Source organism: Microtus oregoni, unplaced genomic scaffold (genome assembly GCF_018167655.1).
Source record: "Microtus oregoni isolate MIOR12 unplaced genomic scaffold, Mior012 000000F_ref0000247, whole genome shotgun sequence".
In the NCBI taxonomy this organism is placed as follows: Eukaryota; Metazoa; Chordata; class Mammalia; order Rodentia; family Cricetidae; genus Microtus; species Microtus oregoni.
Window position 1 is genome coordinate 2,607,186 of NW_024543059.1, and position 24,106 is coordinate 2,631,291.

Consider the following 24,106-nt stretch of genomic DNA (forward strand, 5'->3'; position numbering starts at 1 on the left):
ACAGAAAATTCAGGTGTGAGCTAGCCACAGAGATACACACCTTTAATCCCAAGACTTGGGAGACAGAGGCAGAGGCAGGTGGATCGCTGAGTTCTAGACCAGACAGAGATACATAATATCTCTAAAAAAACTGGCAGAAGCTAGAACTATGCAGTTCAGCCTCGCGAACACTATCCAGGTCCCTATGGAAACTGTACCGCAAGGGCTGATACATGAGGACCGTCCCTGATCCGGGCAGCATCGGCAAGTCTTCACACGTGTTAAGACTCATGGAAGACGCGCTAGAAGTTACATATTTTATAAATTCATGCCCCTAACAGGAACTGAAGCTGGGCTGGGAGATTTCTGGGTCTACAAAGTGCCTTCTGCACAAACACACACCCAGGTTTGGATCCTAGCACTCATGTAGGAGTGGGACATGGTATCTATAACTCTAGAGTTGAGAGGGGGAGTGTGAGCCAAGGAGCAGGAACTAGAAGACAGAAGGATCCCTGGAGCTTGCTGGTCAGCCAGGCTGCTCTAGGTTCAGTGAGTGATCCTGTCTCAAGAGACAAGGTCAACGGAGCTGGAGAGATGGCTCAGAGTTAAAAGTGCATACTATTCTTGAAGTTCAGTTCCAAGCAACATCAAATAGCCCACAGCTGCCTGTAACTCCAGGTCTAGGGGATCCGTCACCCTCTTTCCTCCGTAGACACCTATAATCACATGTACAGATGATATCCATTCACATAACTAAAAGTAAAAATTAGCATGGTGGCACACGCCTTTAATTCTAGCACAAGAGGGCACAGGCAGGCAAGGCAGATCCCTGTGAGTCTCAGGCCAGCCTGGGCTATCCACTCAGACTGTCTCAAAAAATAGTAATGCTGAGAAAAGGGGAGGAAGAGCATAATGGCAGCCTCAGGTTTCCACGGACACAGGCGAGTGCAGAGGCCTCGAAGGCCAGAGCTGTCGGGTCCTACAGAGCTGGAGATACAGGTGTGAGCTGTCTGACGTGTGGGCTGGGAACAAGCTTGGATCCTCTGCCAGAGCAGTACAAGCTCCTAACTGCGGAGACCTCTCTAGCCCCCGAGTATCTCTGTGATACCTAGCTGGCCATGACCTCCCGAGCGCCAGGGCCCTCAGGCATATTAACCAGGCCTAGTTCACAAAACGCTAGGAACTACACCCAGGGCTTCCTGCAGTTAGACCCGCACTCTACCAACCAATCTCTGCCCAGCATCACTTTACCATTCATTCACGTGTACGGCTGCATGTCTTCCCATGTGCATTCGAGTGCTCACGGAAGCAAAGAGGTAGTCAGATCCCCTGCAGCTGATGTTACAACAGCTGTGAGCTGCCCAATATAGATTGGAGGAACTCAACTCAGGACCTCTAAAGAGCAGCAAACTCTGGGCCGGAGAGAGGGGTCAGCAGGTAAGAACACTTGCTATTCTGGCAGAGGACTTAGGGTCAGTTCCAGCAACTATATGGCAGTTCACAAGTGTCTCTAACTCCAGGTCCATTGTACCAAGCCCCTCCGTGGGTGCCAGGCATGCATGGGATGCACTCATAAACAGAGGCAAAACTCGTAAAGTAAAAAATTTTCTCATTAATGGTTAGTCAAGAACAAAAACACAAAGACATAGAAAACCTAGATTTATTTGTTACCTATTACAAAGACAAGACTCATGAAGAGTACTCTGCGGACTCCATTACAGACTACTTGTTCTGTTACAGAAAGCTAAGAGCGGACAGTCAAGGACCTCGCTGGGAGAACAGGACAGGGCCGACAGTGGAAGGAGAAGAACAGAAGCTGGGCAGCAGTACTGCGTCCTGGCAAGGAATCGCTGGGGGTTCAAGAGGTGGCCTGGCGTAGCCTAAAGTAAAGGACCAATGCCTCTGTGGAAACGCTAGAGCCTACCCCGTGAGGCCTGTACTTTCGTCTTAGGGACAGGAGTTCTTTTAGGCCTCAGACGTCTGAGATGTCTAAGCTTCAGCATCTTTCTGATCCAGTCTACACAGGGTGAGCTCTGTATTCACTACGCAGGCTTGCAGCTGACAGACGTGCACAGAGCAAAGCCAGGAACTGAGGTCTACCCAGGAGACGCCTAGCCACAGGAGGTCTGGGGGTGAACGAGAGCTACAGACACCGCTCAGTTAATTCACCTTTGTTGACAAAGGTCTCTTCGCTGGTGACATTTGCTGTCCCAGTATAGTCTGTCTTGAAAAGTGGGCTTTGGAGAGGAAGAAGCCTTTCACCGGCCCACTCTGGAGTGGGAGAGGCACCAAGTTCCCGCCTACCGTTATGAGGGACTCTGAAAGACAAAAGGTTTATAATTAGTACCACTAACAGCCTAGTAGGGTTCCAGACTTCTTGTTTCTCAGGCCTTGTAATAACCCTTCCAGGAAGCTCTTATCACCCCACTTTATAAACGAGGAAACCAAGGAACGGTTATGTTCTGTATGCAGCGTGTGCAGAGGAGCACGGGTGGCGTGTGCATATGTGTGTCATGGGTGGAGCTGTGATCAGCAGTCCTGTGTACCCTATCTCATGCACCGAGCCGTGAGTTTTAAATTAGCAATGGTTACAAAACACCTTAGCCCTTGTTCAGGCTTTAAAAGCACATATAATCTTAAATGATTAAAACGACATTGTTTGGAAATCAGGTCAACGACTCAGATGAGCATGAATAAAATTTGTGAATATATTATTTCTTTGACATTGAGCAGAGACAATAAAATGAGCAGAAAACACACTAGCCGCTCATTAGAAAATCTGTAGAAATTTTACGGTTATTTCACCATTACAAAGAATCTAAGAATCCAGTGTGGAACCATTAGTGATGTGCCAAGTCAGTCTCTCACGACAGCCGCAAACAGAATGAGAATCTCTCAACAGCCACTTTTTCAGAGAAGAATGGGAAAGCCAGATTGTACAAAAAAACCTGTCTTCCAGGACAATAATACACTTAGAAAAAGTCAGCCACAGGCAGAACAAAAAATTATTAAGAATGTGATGAGGGGACTGGAGAGATGACTCGGCAGTTAAGAGCACAGCCTGCTCTTCCAGTGGTCCCGAGTTCAATTTCCTGCATCCACATGAGGCTCATAACCACTTGCAATGAGATCTGGTGCCCCCTTGTGGTGTGCAGGCAGACATGCAGGCAGTGTCTGCACAGGAAAGGAAGGCGACAACACTGGGAGCAGGCAGTTCCTGGTTCTCCATGAAGCAGCACCGGGAACCGTGAGAGCTGGGAACTACCTGAGCGCCAGTGACCGAGGCCACCGAGGGAAGAGAGGAGGATGCTGCTGACCGCAGACTGCATGGAAGCAGCAATGTTCAAGGAAGGAAAGTATTTATGGGGTGAGATATAAACCACAGAAGCACAGAATTTCTTTGAGTTGTTGCCCACCCCACCCGACAGAATTTCTCTGTGGAACAGTCCTGGAACTCACTGAGGTCGCCTGCCTCTGCCTCCCAAGTGCTGGGATTAAAGGCGAGTGCCACCATCGCCCAGCAAAGTTGTTATTATTATTATTATTATTATTATTATTATTATTATTATTATTTTTGATAACCATACTAGAAGAATAGAAAGCCAATGTTAAAATTTACAGTTTCACAGCTACAATAATTGTTAACACTGAATTAAAATAACTTTATTTTTATGTGTATGTGTTTGCCTACATGGATGCGTATGCTGTGCCTGTGGGGCCTGCGGGGCAGAAGAGAGCATCAGATCCTCTGGAACTGGACTTCACAGATGCCTGTGCAAGTGCTGCTAAGCCATGAGACATCTCTGCAGTCAGAGATGAAGCTGGTTTCCAACATGAAACAAAACAAGTAACAGAGGGAGCTGTCCCCACCTCAGGGCTGAGGGGACTGAGTCCCAACCACAACAGGGAGAGATACCCAGACGACTGTTGGTAAGAGCGGAGCGTCACGGCCAGCTACACACATGCTGTCTTGTCATGAAGATACGTGCTTTAATAAACATAAGGACCCGGAGGACACTGGCTGGGAAACGGCGGTATTTAGAAGGAAGGACAGAACAACAATTTTACCAAGAAAATCTTGTGATTCTAAGAAAGGGCTCTGCAGCTGCCAGTCCCTGACCTTCAGTTACCTAACGAAGTCAGTCTAACACTCACACTGGGAAAGGGCAACACACGTCTCAGGGTTTGCAGAGCAGCAAATACTCGGGGACAAACTTGAGGCAGAGCTCACCAGAATGTGCCAGGAAACCAGTATGTCAAGCATGGAGGGCAGACAGGAAAACACCCAGGAAGTAATGGCCGGGACAATCTGCTCCCTACAGCTCCCAGAAAGAGGGACAGCAATACAAGATTATCATTAGCGATTAGGCTAATTCCTCCGTGAATGAAAAGCCGTGAGGTGTAACAAACCATGAACAGGGACCAACTAAGGCAAACGGGCAGACCAGGACAGGCTCAGGCGTCATGCCCGCACTAGCCAGCAGGGAGGCCTGTCTGCACAGACGCGACCATCGGTTGCTAACATCAGTCACGTCTCTGCCACACATGTACTCCATCCCCAGGGCAGTGCTCGGCAGAGAATGAACCACATTACAGTGCTTACAATTTTCTCATTTCTCAGGGAAAAAAACATGCAGTTTTCAGTAACTAGAGATGGGCGCCATGTTTCAAACTGTTACCTTACAGAGTTCACACAGAGCTCTTAAATTATGAACTATTCCCTGTGCTGTGACAAAGGAGAAGGAGCTACTCACTGTGCAGCAACAGCAGCAGCATCCTCAGTGGTCCACATCTGCATCCTCAAACTGCCCAGCAACCGTGGGGGCGGCATCCACCTCCATGCCATCTGAACAGAAAAGGATTGCACTTCAGACAGGAAGCTCAACGAGGACGCCAGCACCCTCTGCTGGCAATAATTAACTTTAAAAAAACTGGATATGCCGGGCGATGGTGGCGCCCGCCTTTAATCCCAGCACTCAGGAGGCAGAGGCAGGCGGATCTCTGTGAGTTCGAGACCAGCCTGGTCTACAGAGCTAGTTCCAGGACAGGCTCCAAAGCCACAGAGAAACCCTGTCTCGAAAATCCAAAAAAAATAAAAATAAAAAAAATAAAAAACTGGCTATGATGGTGCCTGCTTTAGTCCCACCACTGCAGAGGCAGAGTCAGACAGAACTGTGGGTTCGAGACCAGCCTGGTCTGTGTAGTGCCATGCCAGCCAGAGCTACACGTGAGACGTAATCTCAAAAAATAAAATTAAAATAAAACTGTGGCATTTTGCTTTGTTTCTGAAAGAGGGTCTCCTGTGGTTGAGGCTGCCCTCAGTTCCTCATGTGCTAGAATTGCAGGGACGCCCAGCACACCAGGCTACCTCACACTCCACTCCACACTTTATACCTTGAAAACTAAACTACCCAAAAGAGACCGAAAGGAAAACGCTCCTGATCCCTCTGCTGGCTTCCAAGGACAGCAGCCATAAGTGGTGCAGACATGCAGTCAAATTAAAGTCAGTCCAAACAGTGAGCATTTACTTTGTGAGTCAGAGCATCAACACCTAAACACACACATACATGTATGTATGCATATATACACACATCCCAGAAATTCTAGGTAGAAGTCAATTTATATCTTTCCTTCCTTTTGTTCTTTTTAAATTTTCCTGGACAATGTTTTGCTATATAACCTAGGATGGCTCAAACTCAGTGTAGTCTAGGCTCACCTCCTGAGGATGTCTGCCTGGTAGGAGTTTTCAAACAGGCATGGAGAACCGTGTTAAGTATTCACTGTTGGACAAATTAAAGGCACTGCAAAGGTGAGGACCGGAGAGGTGGTTCAGCAGCGATGAACTCCAGCTGCGTTTTCAGAGGACTCAGGTTCGACTCCCAGCACCCACACGGCAGATCACAGCTGATCTGACACCCTCTGCTCCAAGGACACCAACCACAAGTGGTGCAGACACACATGCAGGTAAAACACACACACACACACACACACACACACACACACACACACGGCGTGGGAGGAGGGCAGCAGCACGTGTGCTCTGCAGGGCAGTGTCTAGAGCAGCCTTCTTTACTTTCCCGCCCGAGTCTTCACCAGCCAGACTTCTGCCCACAGGCCCCTGCACCCTATCACCTAGGTAGGGGGGAAGTTGATCACTTTAGCTTACTAGTCTGAGACCAGCATGGTAAGACACAATTCTTGTCCCCAATCCAATAGTCCAGAAATCCAAGAGCTCCAGGCAAATGTGCTATACGCATGGAGACAGCAATCACAGCATTATGAGAGGTGTAAGCGCACCGACAGGAGAAAAGCTACAGAAAGCCATTTCAGGCATATCCTTTAATCATTAGAAGTAATAGGTGTTATGGTGTTACTAGGGCATAAACAGTAACACGCAGCAAACACATACAAAAGGCAAGAGGTGCTTAGGACGGTGGCAGGCGTACTTGTGTAATGGCTCACTTAATCCTCTCACCACTTCTCAGTGCTTCCTTCTGTGTCTCAGTTATCTTATGTGTAAAATGGGAATCATAATTTTATTCGAGTTGTTAGAAGAATTCAATATGTGTGTGTGTGTGTGTGCCCCCACACATAAGTAAACATCAAATCCAGGCGTGGCACATCGTCAGCTTGCAGTCAGAGGTACAGCACTGCCAATCCCTGGTAAAGGATGTCATCCCTCAGAGCCGACCTGTAACGAGGCTAGAAAATGACTCAGCCAACGTGCTACTTGTGCAAACCTGATACCCGAGCTGGTCCTGGAAATCCATGCAGAGCTGGATCTTAGCATTCCTACAGTGCTACAGATGGGCGTGGGGGGACAGACAGGAGAATCACCCCAAACTTAAAGGTCAAACACCTAGAGTATGCAGAACAGCAAAAGGAGGCCGTCCTTTGAGTGTAACGCACGCACCGCCCATGTGCATCTTCCTCTCCCGCCACCAAATGAACAATTACTGAAAAGCCAGAAAAAAGTAGCCTCTCGCTGAAGACAGCACATCCACGGAGAAATCAAGCTGACACCAACCTGGAAGCATCTCTCCGGCTAGCTATCACAGTCCTAGAAGGTGCTATCCACAGTAGCAGGGAAGACAGGCCGACTGGCGCGATCATGGCCCGAGTGTCATAGGAGACCACACTTTCTGACTGGATTTCTGACCTGTTCCACGAGATGAACTGGACCTAGAGCCTGTGGATGGGTAGGCGCAGGCCCTAGGGAGGCCCTACTATTCTGCTGCTAAAGGAACACAGTCAATTTTCTCCTCCCATCACACCTCCTCCAGAGGGCATCTTGCTGGCCCTAGACCATCTGTGCAGTTGATACAGCTGGGGAGACAGGGTGCACAGGATACAGAACAACAACAAAAACATTCCAGTTCTAGGAATTCTACATTTGCTTCCTGTATTTTTAAGTTAACTGTGGCATTTCATTGCCTTCCAGTTTCTAACAGAAAACTTTGTTTATGATTTCCCTTACAGCCATTTGCTTACCCGGAAGAGAACGATGAACTCACCTTCATAATCTCTTACGGAATCGTCTGTCCGCACTCCTGCCATATTATACTGGCTGCTCACGGACTGGGAAAGCATTCCTTCTAACCGCTCCAGTGTGGCTTGCCCTTCTGCGGTTAAATGAGACAGTCCTTCTTCATAGGTGTAAAACGTGGGGATGTCCCCCTGCCCTTGTTCTGAACAAACAGAAAGCTGTTAAGCTTTTACACAACAGTGAGAAAAGCAAAAGGGATAATCAATAACACACTTGCTCAAGATGGATAGGCTCCCAGAAAGACTTCCAAAATTTATTATTAGGCCACTGTTTAAAAGAGGTTGAAGAAAAGAAAAACTGTCCCTGTGCCCTCTAGGATGAGAAACATTTAACAGGTAAGAACTAGTGAGTCTTAGTGCAGAGAGAATGGACTTGTCTATGGTCTACAAGGAAAAGGGGGTGTTTCTAAAATAAGGGACTCCCTTCTTATTCCAAGGTGGGAACTTTACAAGCAAACACAAAATATTTTGATACTGAAGGGATTTTTGAATTAACTTATTTCTATTAAAACATTATCTGAAATAAAAAAAATCTAAAAAACACAAAAAGGACAAAACATAAAACCAAGTTTAAAAAAAAATCTCTAAGAAGTGAGCAGATACTTATGTTTGTGAAGAACGATCCAGCTATGGATTCCTAAGTAGGAAGACGTCAGATACCCACACTGACCTGCGTAAGACCAGAGGGGAATGCAAACAGACCAGTTTGCGCCTCAGGCTACAAGCACAGGAGGTAGTGAAAGCATCCTGGTCTGGGAAGGACTGGAAATATTTGTAGACAAAAGAATGGTTGGGGGGGGGGGGGGAATGACATTGTCCATAGTTGAACAGAGAAAGGGATCAGCAGGACCATGGAGAAATGCCTGGCTTAGAGCACTAGGGGCTCTTGCAGGGGACTGGGATTTGATTCCCAGCACCCGGTTGGCAGTTTAAATCTCCAATTCTAGTTCCAGGAGTTTCAAATCCTTTTCTAGCCTCTGAGGGCACCAAGCACACACGTGGTGAGCACATATAAAAACAATTTTAAAGAGATAATGAAGATTCTCGATGGGCAGAGTGGGCAGCCAACTCAGTCTGCAGTGTGCCCTTGATTGCGGCTTCCCATTTGTTTCTCAGCCACTCCCCAACTGAGTGCCAATGCACCCTTCCCGTTGTTTATGACCATCCCACACTGGTTACTCTGTGCCAGGCCACCAACCGTGAGCTTCCACGTCGTACTCTTCCCCATCGTAGTCGTCAGAGTCCTCATCCTCCGGGTCTGGATGCAGGGCCTGGCATTCACACATCGCCGTGAACATGGCCTCCACTGCGCAAAGACACCACGCCATTACTGAGGTGTCCTTTCCCAGTGCACCTCGGGGTTTTAGAACAAACACCAGTGCCAACCAATTTAAAAGCAGACAGAAGGTTTACTAGGGTAACAATATTTATAAAATCTGCAAAATTCAAATAAAAATTGATCACGGAAAGCGCACTGCCTATTACAAAGGAGACAGGGACAACGAACACATCACAAGGAGTTCAAGATATTACTAGGGTCTCTCCATGGGTGATTAGACTTAATAGAATAGGTCAAGCCAAGTGTGGTGGCACATGACTTCGATCCCAACTCTCAGGAGGCAGAAGTACAGAGATTTCTGTGAGTTTGAGGCCAGCCTCATCTACATAGCAAGTTCTGGGACAGCTAAGACTAGAAAGAGAGATCCTGACAAGAAAAAAAGAAAGAGCCAGAGAGGGAGGGAGGGAAAGGCCAGAGTTACTGGTCACACTGCTGACTAGGTCGAGGCTCCTGTCACATGACAGGTACTTCCCATCCGTCTCGGCATGCCCACCTCTGGAAGTCTTCCCACAGGTGACACTCAGTGAGCAGCATCCGCCAGTAACACTGACCAGAACCCTCCTTACCAGAGCAGAGCAGGCGCCATGCTGTCGGCAATACCACTACAGCCAGCATCTGTGACACTCTAAGTACCCACTCCCAGTGCCTATAAGGAGGCCATAGGATGGAGGCGACCATAACAAGGTGAGAGGGGTGTGTCAATGGGGAAGGACACGGAGAAGATCAATATTACAGAACACTCACATGCAGACTTATCACTGGGCACAAATCTAAATTCAGTAATGGGTTCAACATCGTCATCACCGTCTTCCTCATCTTCATCAGAGAGAGAGTCTTTTGATTCTTCTATAAGAGGAATACAGATAATCTTTTTAGACATTGAAGTTTTTAAGGATCGCCTTATGTGTATCTGCATAAGCTTATGTGCACTGCGTGCACCCAGGAGCCAGAAGAGGCCACCAGGATGCCCTGGAGCTGGTGTTAGAAGCATTCTGAGTCACCTGACATGGTTCCTGGAAACCCGACTCTGGTCCTCTGAAAGAGCAGCGGGAGGTCTTAACTGCTGACCTATCTGTTGATCTAGCTCAGGAATACAAACTTTTAAATATTTATTTGACATTTTAGGACACTGAAGCTAGATTCACTCACAGCAGTGTGTGCTTGAAATATCTGAGGAACAGATGCGCATATGTACATTAAAAAAATTAAGCTGGGTAGTGGTGAACTCGGGAGACAGGAGCAGGTGAACCTCTATAATTTCAAGGTCAGCCTGGTCTACAAATAGAGTTCCAGGACAGCCAAGGATGTTACACAGGGAAACCCTGTCTCGAAAAAACAATTAATTAACCAATAGGCTAGGAAATTTATTAGTATATCTGAATACTGCAATTCAATTTTTACTGATGGTTACTTCAGAGTGGGAGAAGGCTCCAGGGCTGTGCTCAGCAGCAGGCACTGGTAACACACAGAGAACACAGCACTATTTAAGCGAGACGGTTTCAAGTTCTCGAAAGCTAACTGACCAACAGATAAATGAACAGTTTATAGATAAAAATGTTTAATGAGAATTAGCCGAAAATAATAGCTTCGTGGTAGAGGGGTCATTTTGCACAGCAGGTCCTGGGTTTAAGCCCTTCACTGGGAAAATGAACCAACAGTGTTATATATGCATCGACACAGAGACCTTTAAAAAGGACTGGATGAAAGAGCTAGCTGTAGAATATATAATACCATTTAATTAAAATCTTAAACATAAAACCGTTACATTTGTTGGAGGCATACAGACTTTCAGTTAAAGTTAAAAGCATATATAGGAGGGCTAGAGAATCGGCTCAGTGGTTAAGAGCACTTGATACTCTGGCAGAGAACCCAGGCTTGATTGCTGATGCCCAACAGCAGTTCACAACGATCTGTAACTCCAGTACCAGGAGATCCACCTCCTCCTTCCAGACCTTGACAGGCACCAGGCACACATATGATATACACAGATGCAGGCAAAACACTCACGTACATAAAATTACAATAAACCAAAACGCAGCACGTATAGGAAGCAGATACACTACCTTTACAATATCGTTTAACTTGAGTAAGACAGTAGAGGATGAAATGGGGGTCCACACAAAACAGCTGAGGCAGGTAGACCTTTGTGTGTTCAAGACCAACATGATCTACACAGTGGATGCCAGGACACAGAGACCCTGCCCTCCCCAGAGCAGCTTTCAACAGTATTTACTTAAGTTTCCCTTAAAAATGTATAGTAATCAGGGAAAAGAGACAGGATTTACACTGGATACTGAATATTAACAAATTACTCTAGTCAGGTGGTGCACATCTTTGATCGCAGCACTCAGGAAGCAGAGGCAGGCAAATCTCTTGAGTTGGAAGCCAGCTTGGTCTACAGAGTGAGTTCCAGGACAGGAAGGACTACACAGAGAAATCCCGCCCTGAAAAACCATAAACAAACAAACACATAACAAATACTCTGTTTTCACTATGTTTGAACGATTTTATAATGTAAAAAAAACAGGTCAATCAAATATTTAAACTGACCCACGAACAGCAAACATGTTTGCTGAGATTAGCAAATTAAGGGCTGGTGAGGTAGATCTGCGTACACCTGACAATACTGAGTCTGACCCACAGAGCCCACTTACAGGAGGAAAGAACCAAACCCACAAGCTTTCTCTGCCCTCCACATGCACAAACACACACCACACACACAAATATCAGTACAAACTGAGCAGACGTGGTGGAGCATGCCTATAGTCCCCGCTGCTCAGGAAGGCGAGGGAAGAAGAGTCAAAGTTAGGTGCCAGCAGTGGCGACTCAGCAGCAGAGGCTTGCCTAGCATGTTCAAAGCCCTGGGCTCAATCCTTAGCTACGGCAAACAAGAAGAAACTTTTACATTTAAAGCAGCATTAAAATAACTTTATCATCTACACAGATGATAAAAAGTGGAAGGACTGTTAACACGGTGAATCCACTTGCAGGGAGTGTCAGCTTTCCATCACCATGACAACATACTGGGCCATCAATCAACAGGAAGGAGGACAACCTGGTGTGGCTCCTGCTGTCAGAGGCTGATGTAGAGGCTGACCGTGGTCAGCTGGCTGCACTGTTAGGGAGCTGAATCACGGCAGAGTGGGTGAGATGGAGCAGAGGTCTTCCCTCACAGCAGCAGGAAGCAGAGCATAGAAAAGAAGAGAGAGCAGGGGAAGTGAGGGGGAGGGAGAGAGGCGAGGAGAGAGAGAATGCTTTCGTTCCATCTGGGCACCCAGCCTACCGACAGTGCTACCCACATCTGAGGCTGCTTCCCCCCCACCCCCTTAGTTAAAGGTCTCTGGAAACACCATCACAGATATACAGAAGTGTATGTTACTAATATCTTTGAGTTTTCTCCAACAGTAAGGTTGGCAAGGTAAACAAGGGGCATCCACTAATGTGGTAATTACTTAATGTGCTTTCGGGGTAGAATAGTATGCAAACATAGACAAGCAGAAATTAAATCAGAAGCGGCCATTAATAAGACCTTTAAGTAACAGATTTCAAAGGCTACTTCCCGTGCTGTTTTCAGTAGCACGTTGTTAAGTATACAAATCTTTAGCTACCAAGCAGACCAATGCACACACTGGAAAATTCTAAATCACTGGGTGGTCACCATCTCCAAAGTTTGCTGATGCATTTGTAAAAACACGGTGTAATTACAGTTACAGTTCTATAATGAAGTACTGCATTGAAGAATTATAGTAACACATTCTGGTCTAACAATAGTTCAAAGTGCAGAGATGGAACCTAGATTCTAGATCTTCCCAGAAACAGCCACTGCCTGGGGGGGGGTGGGGGATATGTGCATATGAGGGGTGTGTGGCATGCTTGCTTGCACACAAGTGTAAGAAAGCCCTAAGTTGAATCTGGACCTTTGCTCTCTACGTTTTTTCCTTTTGAGATAAGGCCCTGGGCTCACTGATCTGGGGAGAAGGGCTGGTCAGCAGACTTGTGGGATCTGCCTCTGTTCCCCCAGTTCTTATGTGGAGGCTGAAAACCCACACCCAGGCCCCCATGCTTACACAGTAAGCACCGAGCCCACTATTAACAATGGTCATGAATAGAGAGGAATGCAGGGTCTGCTGGTAAGGCCAGGGGTATATTACATGTGAGGCGCTGCGTTGGGCTCCAATCTGATCACTAATAGAGAGGAATGCAGGGTCTACTGGTGAGGCCAGGGGTATTTTATATATATATATATATATATATATATATATATATATATATATATATATATATATGTGAGGCGCTGCGTTGGGCTCCAATCTGATCACTAAGGTTCATCTGTAGCCTGTGGTGCTACTGGGAGTCAGGAGAATTCTTCAGGAGACCACGTGGAAAGTGAGATTTTTTTTTTAAATGAAACTGAGACTCATGAGAAAATGGCTGACCTGGCAAGTGAGGCACAGTTTACTTTCTGGGGTGCTTTATCCTTTTATCCATTATTACTGAACCCCTACCCCTACCTCAGGAGACTTTTGCCAAACAAGTACCTTTGCTCAGTGCCAATGCTGACTCTCTCTCTAGGGCATTATATACCAATATTTACTTTGGTGTTTTGGTGATAAAGGGCTTCTCATATGCTATACACACATTATACTACTGAGTCACACCCTGACTCCAACACATCCGCATTTGGAACTGACAGACAGCGTTACTTTTAAAGTTTTGCATTTTAAACAACACCTAATTTTCTTACTTACTGTTAGGGCTGGGATCTTGAGTGATCTTAAAGACCCACATATTAAAGGTTTAGTCAGCAGCCTGTGGTGTTAGTGGGCGCTAAAGTCATCAGGAGGTGAAGACATGGAGAAACTTAGGTCACTGGAGGCTTATCTTAAAGGGGGGAACAGGGACTCCGGGTCTGCTTTCTGGCTGTCAAAATATGAACAAATCTTCTACTTATTACCTTAAAGTCCGCTCAACCACGTGTTCTTGCCATTATACGCTGTGCCAACACAGGTTAAAAGAAACAGGGCCAAATGTGTATTGGCTGAAATCTATGACTCATAAGCCAAAATAAGCCTTCCCCTTATTAAACTGGTTATCTAAGTAAGGTCTTTTGTCATAGCAAGAGTATGCTGATCAAGTTATAGAAATCATAGCTGCATTTACTTAGTGTTATGGCTGGGCTCTAAAATGTTACGACAGCCATGCTTTGAACTCTTGCTGCCCAGAGGGCAGCACTAGGGCCGGGTCTTTGAAGAGTCTACCCACCCCTGGTTCTGATGCTACTCTGCCTACTTCCTGGTTCTCTGCCAAGTGCACAGCTGCTGCCTCACAGGCCTGCTGCTATGTGTTCTCCAACAAGGAGGACTGAAATACCTCTGAAATTGTGAGCCATAAACAAACAAACACACACACACCAAACTCCTTCTTTCCCTCTGTTGAGTGAGTCAACTGAGCTTCACACCTCGCTAGATCATGCTGCACCCCTACATCGAACAACTTTTACATTCCCTTATCCTTTTTCAAACTTCCTATTTTCATCTATTTTTGAACTCTTTCCAAAAGCAAGAATTTGAAATCTTATAGAGAAAATATTTTTGGATAGTTGATCAGTCAATATCACTTAATAATGCATGGCTTGCCAGAGTTCTAAAAATCAGTAATTAGTGTTCACAACTAAATACAAATGATAAAATCAGGAACTAAAAAAAACCAATTTGAAGGTGTCAGGAACAAACTAATGGATTGTCTGTTACACAAGATTTCTGAGAAAAGCTACCCATTATCTTAACAACTTATTATATTTTCAAAAACAGTAAAACTTGGGAACCTTCCAACGTAGGGCTTCTGAACTGCGCCGCTACTGAAGTTTGCAGGGAATCTGGCATCTACCAGATGCCAGCAGCACCCCTCCTCCTCCAATTATAATTTCACCAACCAACGGCAGCACATAAAACTCTCCCCACCCGCCTGCTGAGAACCACTACTATAACAAAATAAAAGCGGTTCTGGGCCTAGAGAGATAGCTCAGTCGTTAAGGGCCTTGTTGCCTGTGGTGGTTTGAATGAGAAGGGCCTCATAAGCTCATCTGTTTAAACACTTGGTCCTCATGTGGAGGAAAGAAATAGCTAGGAAGGACTAGGAGGTGTGGCCTTATTGGAGGAGGTGTGTCTTTGGTGATAGGCTCTAAGGTTTCAAAACCCCCTGCCATTTCCAGCAACCACAGGTGGCTCATACCATGTAAAATGAGATCTGATGCCCTCGAGGAAGAGACCTGGTCAGTCATCTCCATGAACCCCAACACGGGCGAGTTCAACAGCACCACCACACACAGGCTGCCCATGCAAGCTTCAGCACTGTAAGGACATACACGCATTTTCATTCATTCTCTGCCTCTGCTTGTGGTTTGGGATGTGAGCTCTCGGCTGCTCCTGCTGCCGTGCCTTTGCTCCACTATCGTAGACTCTAGCTCTCTGGCTTTAAGCCCAATTAAACAGTTTTTTTTTTCTTTAGTTGCTAGTCATGGGTTTTGGCACAGCAACAGAAAAGTAGCCAATACACTGTTCTAGAAGATCAGTTCCCGAAATGCATATTGTTTAGCTTAAAAACTTCCGGTAACTCCAGCTCCAAGGAATCCAATGCCCTCTTCTGGTCTCTGCTGGCACCCACACACTTGCAGCACACATTCACATAGACAAACACATAGTCCGTGACTCCAATTCTAGGGTATCTTACACCCTCTTCTGGTCTCTGCTGACATCAGTCACACACACAGCACACAGATACAAATGCAGGCAATAATCTCCACCTCCATATTCATCTTTAAAATAAATGAATAAAACAATTCTATCTTAACTTTCTGGATAGACAAAATTACAGGTTCATATCTCTGAAGTACCTTTAGAAGGAGAAGGAATAAGAAGTTAAAACAAAAAAGTAAAAACATTCATATTAACTGAAGAATTCTAAGGGCAAATACAGAGAAAATAAAAGGCAGATATACACACTAAACCAATACCCATTAAAACAATACAAGTGGTCAAATTACTTTAGGGTGATTAATTTTGTTTAACACAATATTACCCAATGTAAGTCAATGAATTAACTTTTACATTATCATTAAAGGTTGCTTTTCAGACTGGTAAGGCGGCACACCCCTAACGTGTCAGTATCTGGAAGGCTACAGGAGTTCAGGGCTAACCTGAACAACCTGCAAGACGTTATCACAGAACGAACAAACAAACATACCCCTTAAAATACACTTTGCTATCAGAGGAAGGGCTGGGTTAAGTTCTATCATACATACCTCCAAATCTTGTATTCACCATAACATACAAGTGTTCTCGAGGGTAAGCATTCGGGTCCCTGGAGACCGCATGTAAACTAATGCTGGGGTATTCCAGTGAGAACCCTAGTCCAGAACCATCTAACCAAGACAGGCGGCTGAAAAACAGGGGTTAGGCAGATTAGTTTTAAAAACTGAATCCTAACTTAATATCCCAAAACTTATAAAGGTTCAACCTACATACTTTTATGCATAGAAAGCAATGCAAGTTTGTTGACAATATTAGAAATATTCCTTAAAATAAAACTAAACACTAAGAAGAGAGAAAGAAAAACTAGTTACAAGAACTGAATTTTCTTTCACGTTTTCTTTTCCTCTAGCTATAAATTCAAAAAGATTTGAGAGGTGATTTTTTTCAAGTCATCTCTGTTTATTTTTCCTCTATGTGTACATGCATGTGGATACTGGTGGAGGCCGGGAGAGCATCAGGACCCCTGGAGCTGGAGTGGGGCGGGGGGGGGCCTGTGAACCCTCCATGTGGGTGTTGGTAATCCAGCTCAGGTCCCCTGAAAGAGCAGCGTGTGCTCCTAACAGCTCTCGGCCCTTACCCGCGTCTCTTTTGTGCTATTCTTGCTTAGAATGTCTCCAGCTACCCTCTTTGCTGTGCAGATCTCTCTACCTAGTCAAGCCCCAAATAGATCCATGAGACCTCCTTTCTACAAGGACCTCGCCTGTTCCTACTCATCTTGTGCTTGGGAACGCAGAAGCACTAATATGCTAAGGAATCATGTTTGTAGTCTGTTACTTCCATCTCTTTATTTAACTTCAAAACTGTTAACACAGCCCTCCGTGGGCGGGCATGCACAGGAACTGGGGATAGATGATGGACACACAAAACAGACATGATTACAATCACAACTCAAAAACTTAATTACTACCTTAGTAGACAAGGTCTAAGGGGGCTGGAGACACGGCTCAGTGGGTGAAGAGCACTTCCAGAAGACCCAGGTTCGATTCTGAGCTCACAATGATCTGTAATACAGCTGCAGACCTGACACACTCTCCTGGCCTCTGTGTGCACCAGGGATACAAGTGACACACAGACAAACATGCAGGCAAGATACCATGAAAATAAAATAACACCTTAAAAAACAAACGGAAAAAAACAAAAAACAAAAAGCCACGAAATACTTTCTCCTTAAAAGGGCACAAGTATTTTATCGGTATAAGAAAGGAAACAATGACCAAAGCCACTATGTTGAACTCTGACAGGTAATGCCTGATTTTTCTTGGCAGCCTCTCTTCCACTATGAATTGTACAATCTTAGCAGAGAAGCAGGGAGAAGACCTTGGCAGGGGCAAGATCCCAAAGAAGCCACAAAAACATTTGCAGGGCTGAAAGGAAACAGGGAGTGACTACCAATGAGTACTGTTTTTTTTTGGGGGGGGGGGGGAGGACAACAACAAAAAATGTTCTAAAATGAGTGCGAATATGAGTGTACAATAAAAACCATCAACTTCTATGAATGAAATGAAAAAGTCGTATGCCATGTAAACCATGTCAAAATTGATACTTTAAGAGGGAATTTTTATACAACTAATATATACTAATAAAATTTTAAAACACAGAAGTTAGAGGGATGGAGACACCCCTCTACAGAACAGCAGAACACATACATATCCTGTATCTTCTCCCTCCCTCCCGGCCTCCCCATTCCCTCTTGTTTCCAGAGCTTTGATGTTTAGCTCATGCTGACCTCAATTGCCCAGGTTGGCCACCAACCTTCTATTCCCTGGGAGACAGGGTCTCTCTCTCTCTCTCTCTCTAGCCCTCGCTGTCTTAGACCTCACTGAGGTCGCCTGCCTCTGCCTCTGCCTCCAGCGCTGGGATAAGGCCTGCTCCCCACTGCCCAGCCACAGTCCTGAACTCTAGACCCTCCTCATGCTCTGCCACACTCCAGGTGTGGGGATTACAAGCCTGTGCCCACACCAGCTTCACCTCACTTTCTCTACATCTCTGACCAGCTGACCATGATATGAGCTCCCTGGAGGCTGATGGAGCACACTGCTGCTAAGTGCAAGGCTAACCTGAGCCACTTGACAAATTCCAGGCCTCAAAATAAGGTAGTGAGTGACACACACCTTTAAACCTAGCATTTGGAGGGCAGAGGCAGGCAGATCTTTGTGAGTTCAAAGCCAGCTTGTTCTACATAGCAGGTCAGTCAGGGCTACATAATAAGGCCCCCATCCAAAATAACAAAAACAAAACAAAGAAAAAACAAGAAAACCCAGACAACTAAACGAAAATAAACAACCGGAGCGCCAAGACCTCCTTTAGGCAGGAACAACGACAGCAGAGAGTTCCAAACCATAGTTTAATAAAGGACACTAAAGTCTATGCCTCGAACTCAGCACCACTATGTAAACCACGTCTAACAATATGGCCCTCGTGTATCACATCCTCACTAAGGCGTATGTCAGACTACTGTGGTAAATGCACAACTCTGTAAGCATACTGAGATCTGGGGGGAGGGGTCGCACTTTGAGACAATGCTTCTCTGACTAGCCCTGGCTGTCCTAGAACTCACTCCGTAGACCAGGCCGGCCCATCCAGCTATACTATTTAATGGTGTATTTAAAAATTAAAAGCAAGAAAAGATGCCATGTAGCACAAATAATAAAACCCAGAGATATATATTGGGGTTCAACCTGAAGATCAGAAAAGCACAGCAGTCAAGCCCCTATGAAATCTTCAGACTGAAGGAGGGAGCTCCTGTCTCATCCCACCCTATATTCCTCTCTAGTGCTGGGATTAAAGGCCTGCGCCACCACCGCCTGGCCTCTATGGCTGACTAGTGTGGTTGTTTTGTGTTCTGATCTTCAGACAAGCTTTATTTATTAAAATAGAAATGAAGTATCACTACAAGGAAGTTATTGGAAAGAATTCCACACATTAAGCTTACTTGGAAAAAGTAAAGAGGGTTAAAGTGATACTAAATAGCAAAATGATACAAGTTTGAGGAATTGCCAAGTGGTGGCCCGCACCTTTAATCCCAGCACTGGGGGAGGCAGAGGTGGGCAGATCTCTGTGAGTTCAAGGGTAGCCTGGCCTACAGAGTTTGAGGAATTATTTCATCCCCACTGCTTCCAAAGGAACAGATTTCTTATGTAACTGTGCGCTGCATGTACCTTCCACCACAGCCATTCTCTTCATGTGGAAAGACACACTGCTCACAGGCACCAAGAAACAGCCCCGTCAAACTACGCTCCCTTTCTCACCTCCGAAATCTCCTGACATGACTACGGTTTAGAATGGAGCATTCCAGATTTACCAGTCCAAAATAATTTCAAATATTCAGAGCCATAAACCTTTACTAACTCCACCAGGCGGTGGAAAAGCTGGCATCTACACCAAATCAGTGCCTAGAACATTATGGCCTTTGGTTTAAAGGCTGAAATCATTCTCGAGCCCCTTAGGACACAACATGCTGTCTCAGTACAGTGCTCCTATGGGCTCTGAGACGCTCACAGAGAAATGGATTTGGCACTTGAAAGAAATACTTGACTTAATTTCTAATTCTGTTTTGTCTCTTCTCACATATTCTAGAAGAAAAGTACTCCAAAACCAAAATTAACTATGATCAGTCATAACAACAACAACAACAAAAAAAAAAAACCAACCAAACCCAAATGTCATAAATGCAAGGACTAGAACTCTAAGAGTAGTGAACACAGATTGAAAATGTTTTGTTAAGCTCAGATACTTATGAGTAAGGACAATCTGTGTCTTTTATTTCTGGTAAAGGGCTAAAAACAGCACTGGAAAGTAAAAGAGACCTTGAAGTTGTATTGGTTTAATTGGTTTAAAATTAATTTTGGAATGAGACACAAAAAAACATTGTTTCTAAGTTCAAAGTACCTAATTTTATCTTAAGTACAAATCCCACCCATCTTAAATAACTTATTTTGAACCACTTGTGCCTTTTTATCTTCCTTGTTGGGTTTAGAACTCAATTTCTTATAAACACTAAGCTGTGGGGTCTGGAGAGATCTGCTCAGGGGCACGCGTGGCTCTTTGCAGAGAACCACGATTTGACTCTCAGGATTCACGTGGTCGCTCACAACTCAAAACTCCAGAGCATCCAATGACCTCATCTGACCTCAGTGGGCACTGGACATACATGTGGTGCGCACACATACATGCAGGCGAAGCACTCATACGCACGCACTCATACGCACGGAATAAAATAAAACTGAAAACGAAACAAACCCCTAACCTGAAAATGAGCCCAGGAGTCTGCATCTCTACAGACACACGCAAGAAACCACTTCCTAAAAGCCAACCCAACACCATTTCTCTCTGGCTAACGTCCTAAACGCTTCCAAAAGGCCACACACAATACTGCCAACCAAGCTCACGAGCAAGCTCTTAGTTGCTCCCCAGCCGGGATCTTTCCACGTTCTCCTTCATTTCCTCCCATGGAGAACCACTGGCAGTATTTACATACATACCACGTATGCTGTGTAAGATACACACATGTCCCAGCACAAAGAACTTCGTTTCTGCCCTTCCTCCTAAACATCCCAGTTCTATCAGAACACCGGCTGACACACACTCACACACTCGCACACCGTCGACACAGACGAAGTCACCAGTTGTCGTAATGCTAGGGGAACTGCCAGTAATTCAATCTCACCATGACTAGGAAATGCCAGGTGAGGAAAAAAAGACAAAAGGGGATCAGACCAAGGAAGGGAGGGAAGAGGACGCCTAGAGATGGGCAAGGCTTCGGAAATGCAGTATTTAATTTTTAACTCATATGCATGTGTCTCGTAGTTTTTGGACATTTCCAAAAATGTCTTAGAGAAACATTCAGAGTCTGCCAATAAAACCTTAAAATAATGTCATAAAATGAGATACACCTTCTGAACACGGCAACTGTAAGGTTGCTCTTCGTCTTCTCAGGTGCACGCTAAAGTACTGACGTGTGCGGGCAGAAGGCATGTACAGCTTAAGAAACGGCAAACTGTTAGCCACTAATGATTCTTCAGATAGATGTGTATGAGTGCTGTGCCTGCACGTATGCGCACCACGTGTGTCCCTGCTGCCCAGAGGTCAGAGGGTGGCAGATGTCCTGGAACAGGAGTTAGGGACCATTGTGAGCCACCGTGTGGGTGCTGGGAACCAGAGTCCCCTGCAAGAGCAACAAATGCTACTAAACCCTGAGCCATCTCTCCAGCCCTCAGGGATCTTTATAAGACATACACGTATTAACAACACTTGTGCCTTTTCAGTAAGCGTTAAGCTTTCCAATATGCAGAATCATATATAAGCCCCTCCCCCCGCCAAGGAATTATAGAAAGATCATCAGGTGTGGTGAGGGAACACACCTTTGGTCCTAGCATTTAGGAGGCAGAGGCAGGAGAATCTCTGTGAGTTTAGGGTCAGCCAGGTTTTACACAGAGATCTTGTTTCAAAAAAGCAAAAATAAACAAAATCCCTTTTACATAGTGTGATGGCCATTCTTGGTTGTCATCTTGACTTCACCTGGAATTAACTAAATTCCAAAAATGGAGGAGGGCACACCAGTGAGAGAGGGTTTTTTTTCTTAATTAGAAGTAGGAAGATCCGCTTCTAATCTGGAACTTGGAGCAGGAAGACGAACACAGATCATTCCAGCATCTACTGAAGACCAGCTGAGAGATCCAGCCTTTTGAACTGAGCAACTTTGTCAGAAGAGCTGGACCACACCCTATAAGTCATCCTATAATAAATCCCCCTTCTCTCTCTCTCTCCTATATATGTTAATAATAAACTGACAGAAATAAGGGGCCTAGCCTGGATTTTCTGGTCAGGCCCAAAGTTTAAGACGAGCTCTTAAAAGCAGAGGCTGTCCTCCGTGGACGACAACCGGAATATAGCAAAAAGGTAAACCTGAAGGTCTGGAGGACAGGAAAGGGGGTGGAGAGGTGAGGAGGGGGAGTGTGTGTGTGTACGTGTTTATTTAATGGACAGTCTACCTTACTGTCAGAGTACAACGTGCTGCAGGTAGTCACATCAAAGTAGGATTCCTTCCAGGACCCGCTCATCCAGAGTCGGGTTCGGCAGGTTATGACCCCGCCCTGCGTGGGCCTCAAGATGCTTCTTTCCCCCACCCACATCTACAGCAGGAAAAAAAAAACCCCAATGCTCATTAACCAAACGTCCTACACCCTACGCGATCACTCCGAACCCACAGACCTTACGCAGGAAGAACCCCCAGCTCGCGAGACAGCCGGGAGGCTAACGGAGGCTCTGCAAACTGCAAACTCCGGCCGTGAGCACGCGCCGGGCTCCGGCACACAGGCCGGTACACGGAACGGGTCGTGACGGAGCCAGGCGAGGTCGGCAGCGGGGCTGGCAGCCGGGCCTCCCTCGCCGCCTCCACCCCTGCGGCGTCGCCCGGCGCTGCCCGCAGCGGCCCCGAGGAGGAGCGAGGTCAGCGCCGCGGCCCGGGGACCCTACCTCTCGGCGATGTAGAGCGTGCCGGTGCCCAGCCCCTTTCCGTTCATCACCGCCTCGGTGTCGGGCTGCTGCAGCCGGAGCCCGTCCTCCGACGCGGGCGGCGGGAAGCTCTTGAGGAAGCTCATGGCGGGGCGGGTGGGAGCGCGGCGCCGCACAGCCCGAGGAAGCCGAAGTCCGCGATCCCGGAGAGCGAGCCCGGCGCGCGGGAGCTGGACCGGAAGCAGTAGTCGTCCCCGGGAAGGACAACCTCCTCCGCGCCGGTGACCATAGAGACGGGCCGGTCTAGGCGCCCGGGAGGTCCGCCGCGACCAGGCTGGCTTTTGTCACGTGGTACGGATCCCCCCCCCCCCCCCCATCCGGCTCCTCGGAGGTTTGGAAGGAGCGAGTGTCGTCGCCGTGGTTCCATCTCCAGGTCATCGTGGCGTGGCTTGAGAGCGGGCACGGGGCCGAGGAGGACGCCCGGGAGCTGGGACCCACGCCCGCCCGGAGGTCCGCAGGCGGGGTGCACGGGTCTCCCGGCTCTCGCCTCCTCGGGTTGCACCGCCAAGCCCCAGACCTCCGTCTCGGTCCCCGCACGGCCCCAGGAGCACAAAGAGGTTACCATGACAGTCAAAAGACAGAGCCGAAAGGGATGGTAGCGTTCCATCTGCAACTCTGGGTTCCGGGGCGCTAGGGTGGAGCCTGACGGGCTCAGCGACTCAGCCCTGTGTACCGCACGGCTAAGCGCTTTTATCTCTTCTTTTTGTGTGTTGTTTTTTGAGAAAGGGCTTCCCTATGCTGCCCAGGATGATCTCCGATAGACACATAACAGGCAAGCATCACCGCACCTGCTCAACTCAGTTTTTTCTTTATGATATGAACAAGTTTTCTATTACTGTCCCCATTTGACACATGAGACCTGAGGCATTAAACTCACAAGCTAGAGTTTGGTAAGAAGAGACCGAGAGGACGGATGGAATTCAGTCGTCAGCCGATCTCTAAACTCCACTTATTTTTTTTGACCATTACATAATAGCTATGGGGTTAAGACTGTTTAGGCTGGAGGACATAGCATGTAGGATGTGATAAGTTTTGTGTTTTTTTTCCTATTTTTTTCTTCTTGGTATCTTCTTAACGGGAGAGTCGAGAGTCTTTAGTTTGCGAGATTTTTTTTTAAGATTTATTCTTATCTTTTAACAAAACAAGTATGTGCGTGTGCAGACGCCCACAGAACCCAGAAGAGGGCATTGGATCTCCTGGAGTTCCAGTTCCAGGCAGTTGTGGCCACTCTGCAGGGGTGCTGTGAACCCCCCTGTGTGGGACACTCTCGCAGGCTGACCTATCTCTCCAGTCCCAAGTGTTAAGATTTTAAATTTGGTTAGTTTGTTGGTGGTGAGACAAGGAGGGAGACACCACCGGACATGAACAAGGTGCTGCCCTGGTTTGGATGAGAACGTGGCTATAAGGGTGGGGATGAGAG

General features: G+C 46.5%; 1 protein-coding gene across 1 annotated transcript; it reads right to left on the bottom strand.

The window, feature by feature from the left end:
- Positions 1-1,619: 1,619 nt before the first annotated feature.
- On the bottom strand, positions 1,620-22,886 carry LOC121452793 (methylosome subunit pICln). The gene is made up of 7 exons (XM_041659054.1): positions 22,648-22,886; positions 16,164-16,300; positions 9,608-9,709; positions 8,723-8,830; positions 7,494-7,667; positions 4,734-4,825; positions 1,620-2,297 (listed from the first exon to the last, which is right to left on the bottom strand). Exons 1-6 carry the CDS (start codon positions 22,770-22,772, stop codon positions 4,758-4,760), a joined length of 714 nt encoding a protein of 237 aa, XP_041514988.1. The 5' UTR covers positions 22,773-22,886; the 3' UTR covers positions 1,620-2,297; positions 4,734-4,757.
- Between the last annotated feature and the right edge of the window lie 1,220 nt (positions 22,887-24,106).

Coding starts and splice junctions, on each gene's coding strand:
- LOC121452793 (XM_041659054.1), bottom strand. CDS start 22,772: ATGAGCTTCCTCAAGAGCTTCCCGCCGCCCGCGTCGGAGGACGGGCTC. Junction 16,301..22,647: donor ACGCTCTACATCGCCGAGAG/GTAGGGTCCCCG, acceptor CCTGTTTTTCAG/CCGCCTGTCTTGGTTAGATG. Junction 4,826..7,493: donor TTCCGTAAGAGATTATGAAG/GTGAGTTCATCG, acceptor TTTTCTGTTCAG/ATGGCATGGAGGTGGATGCC.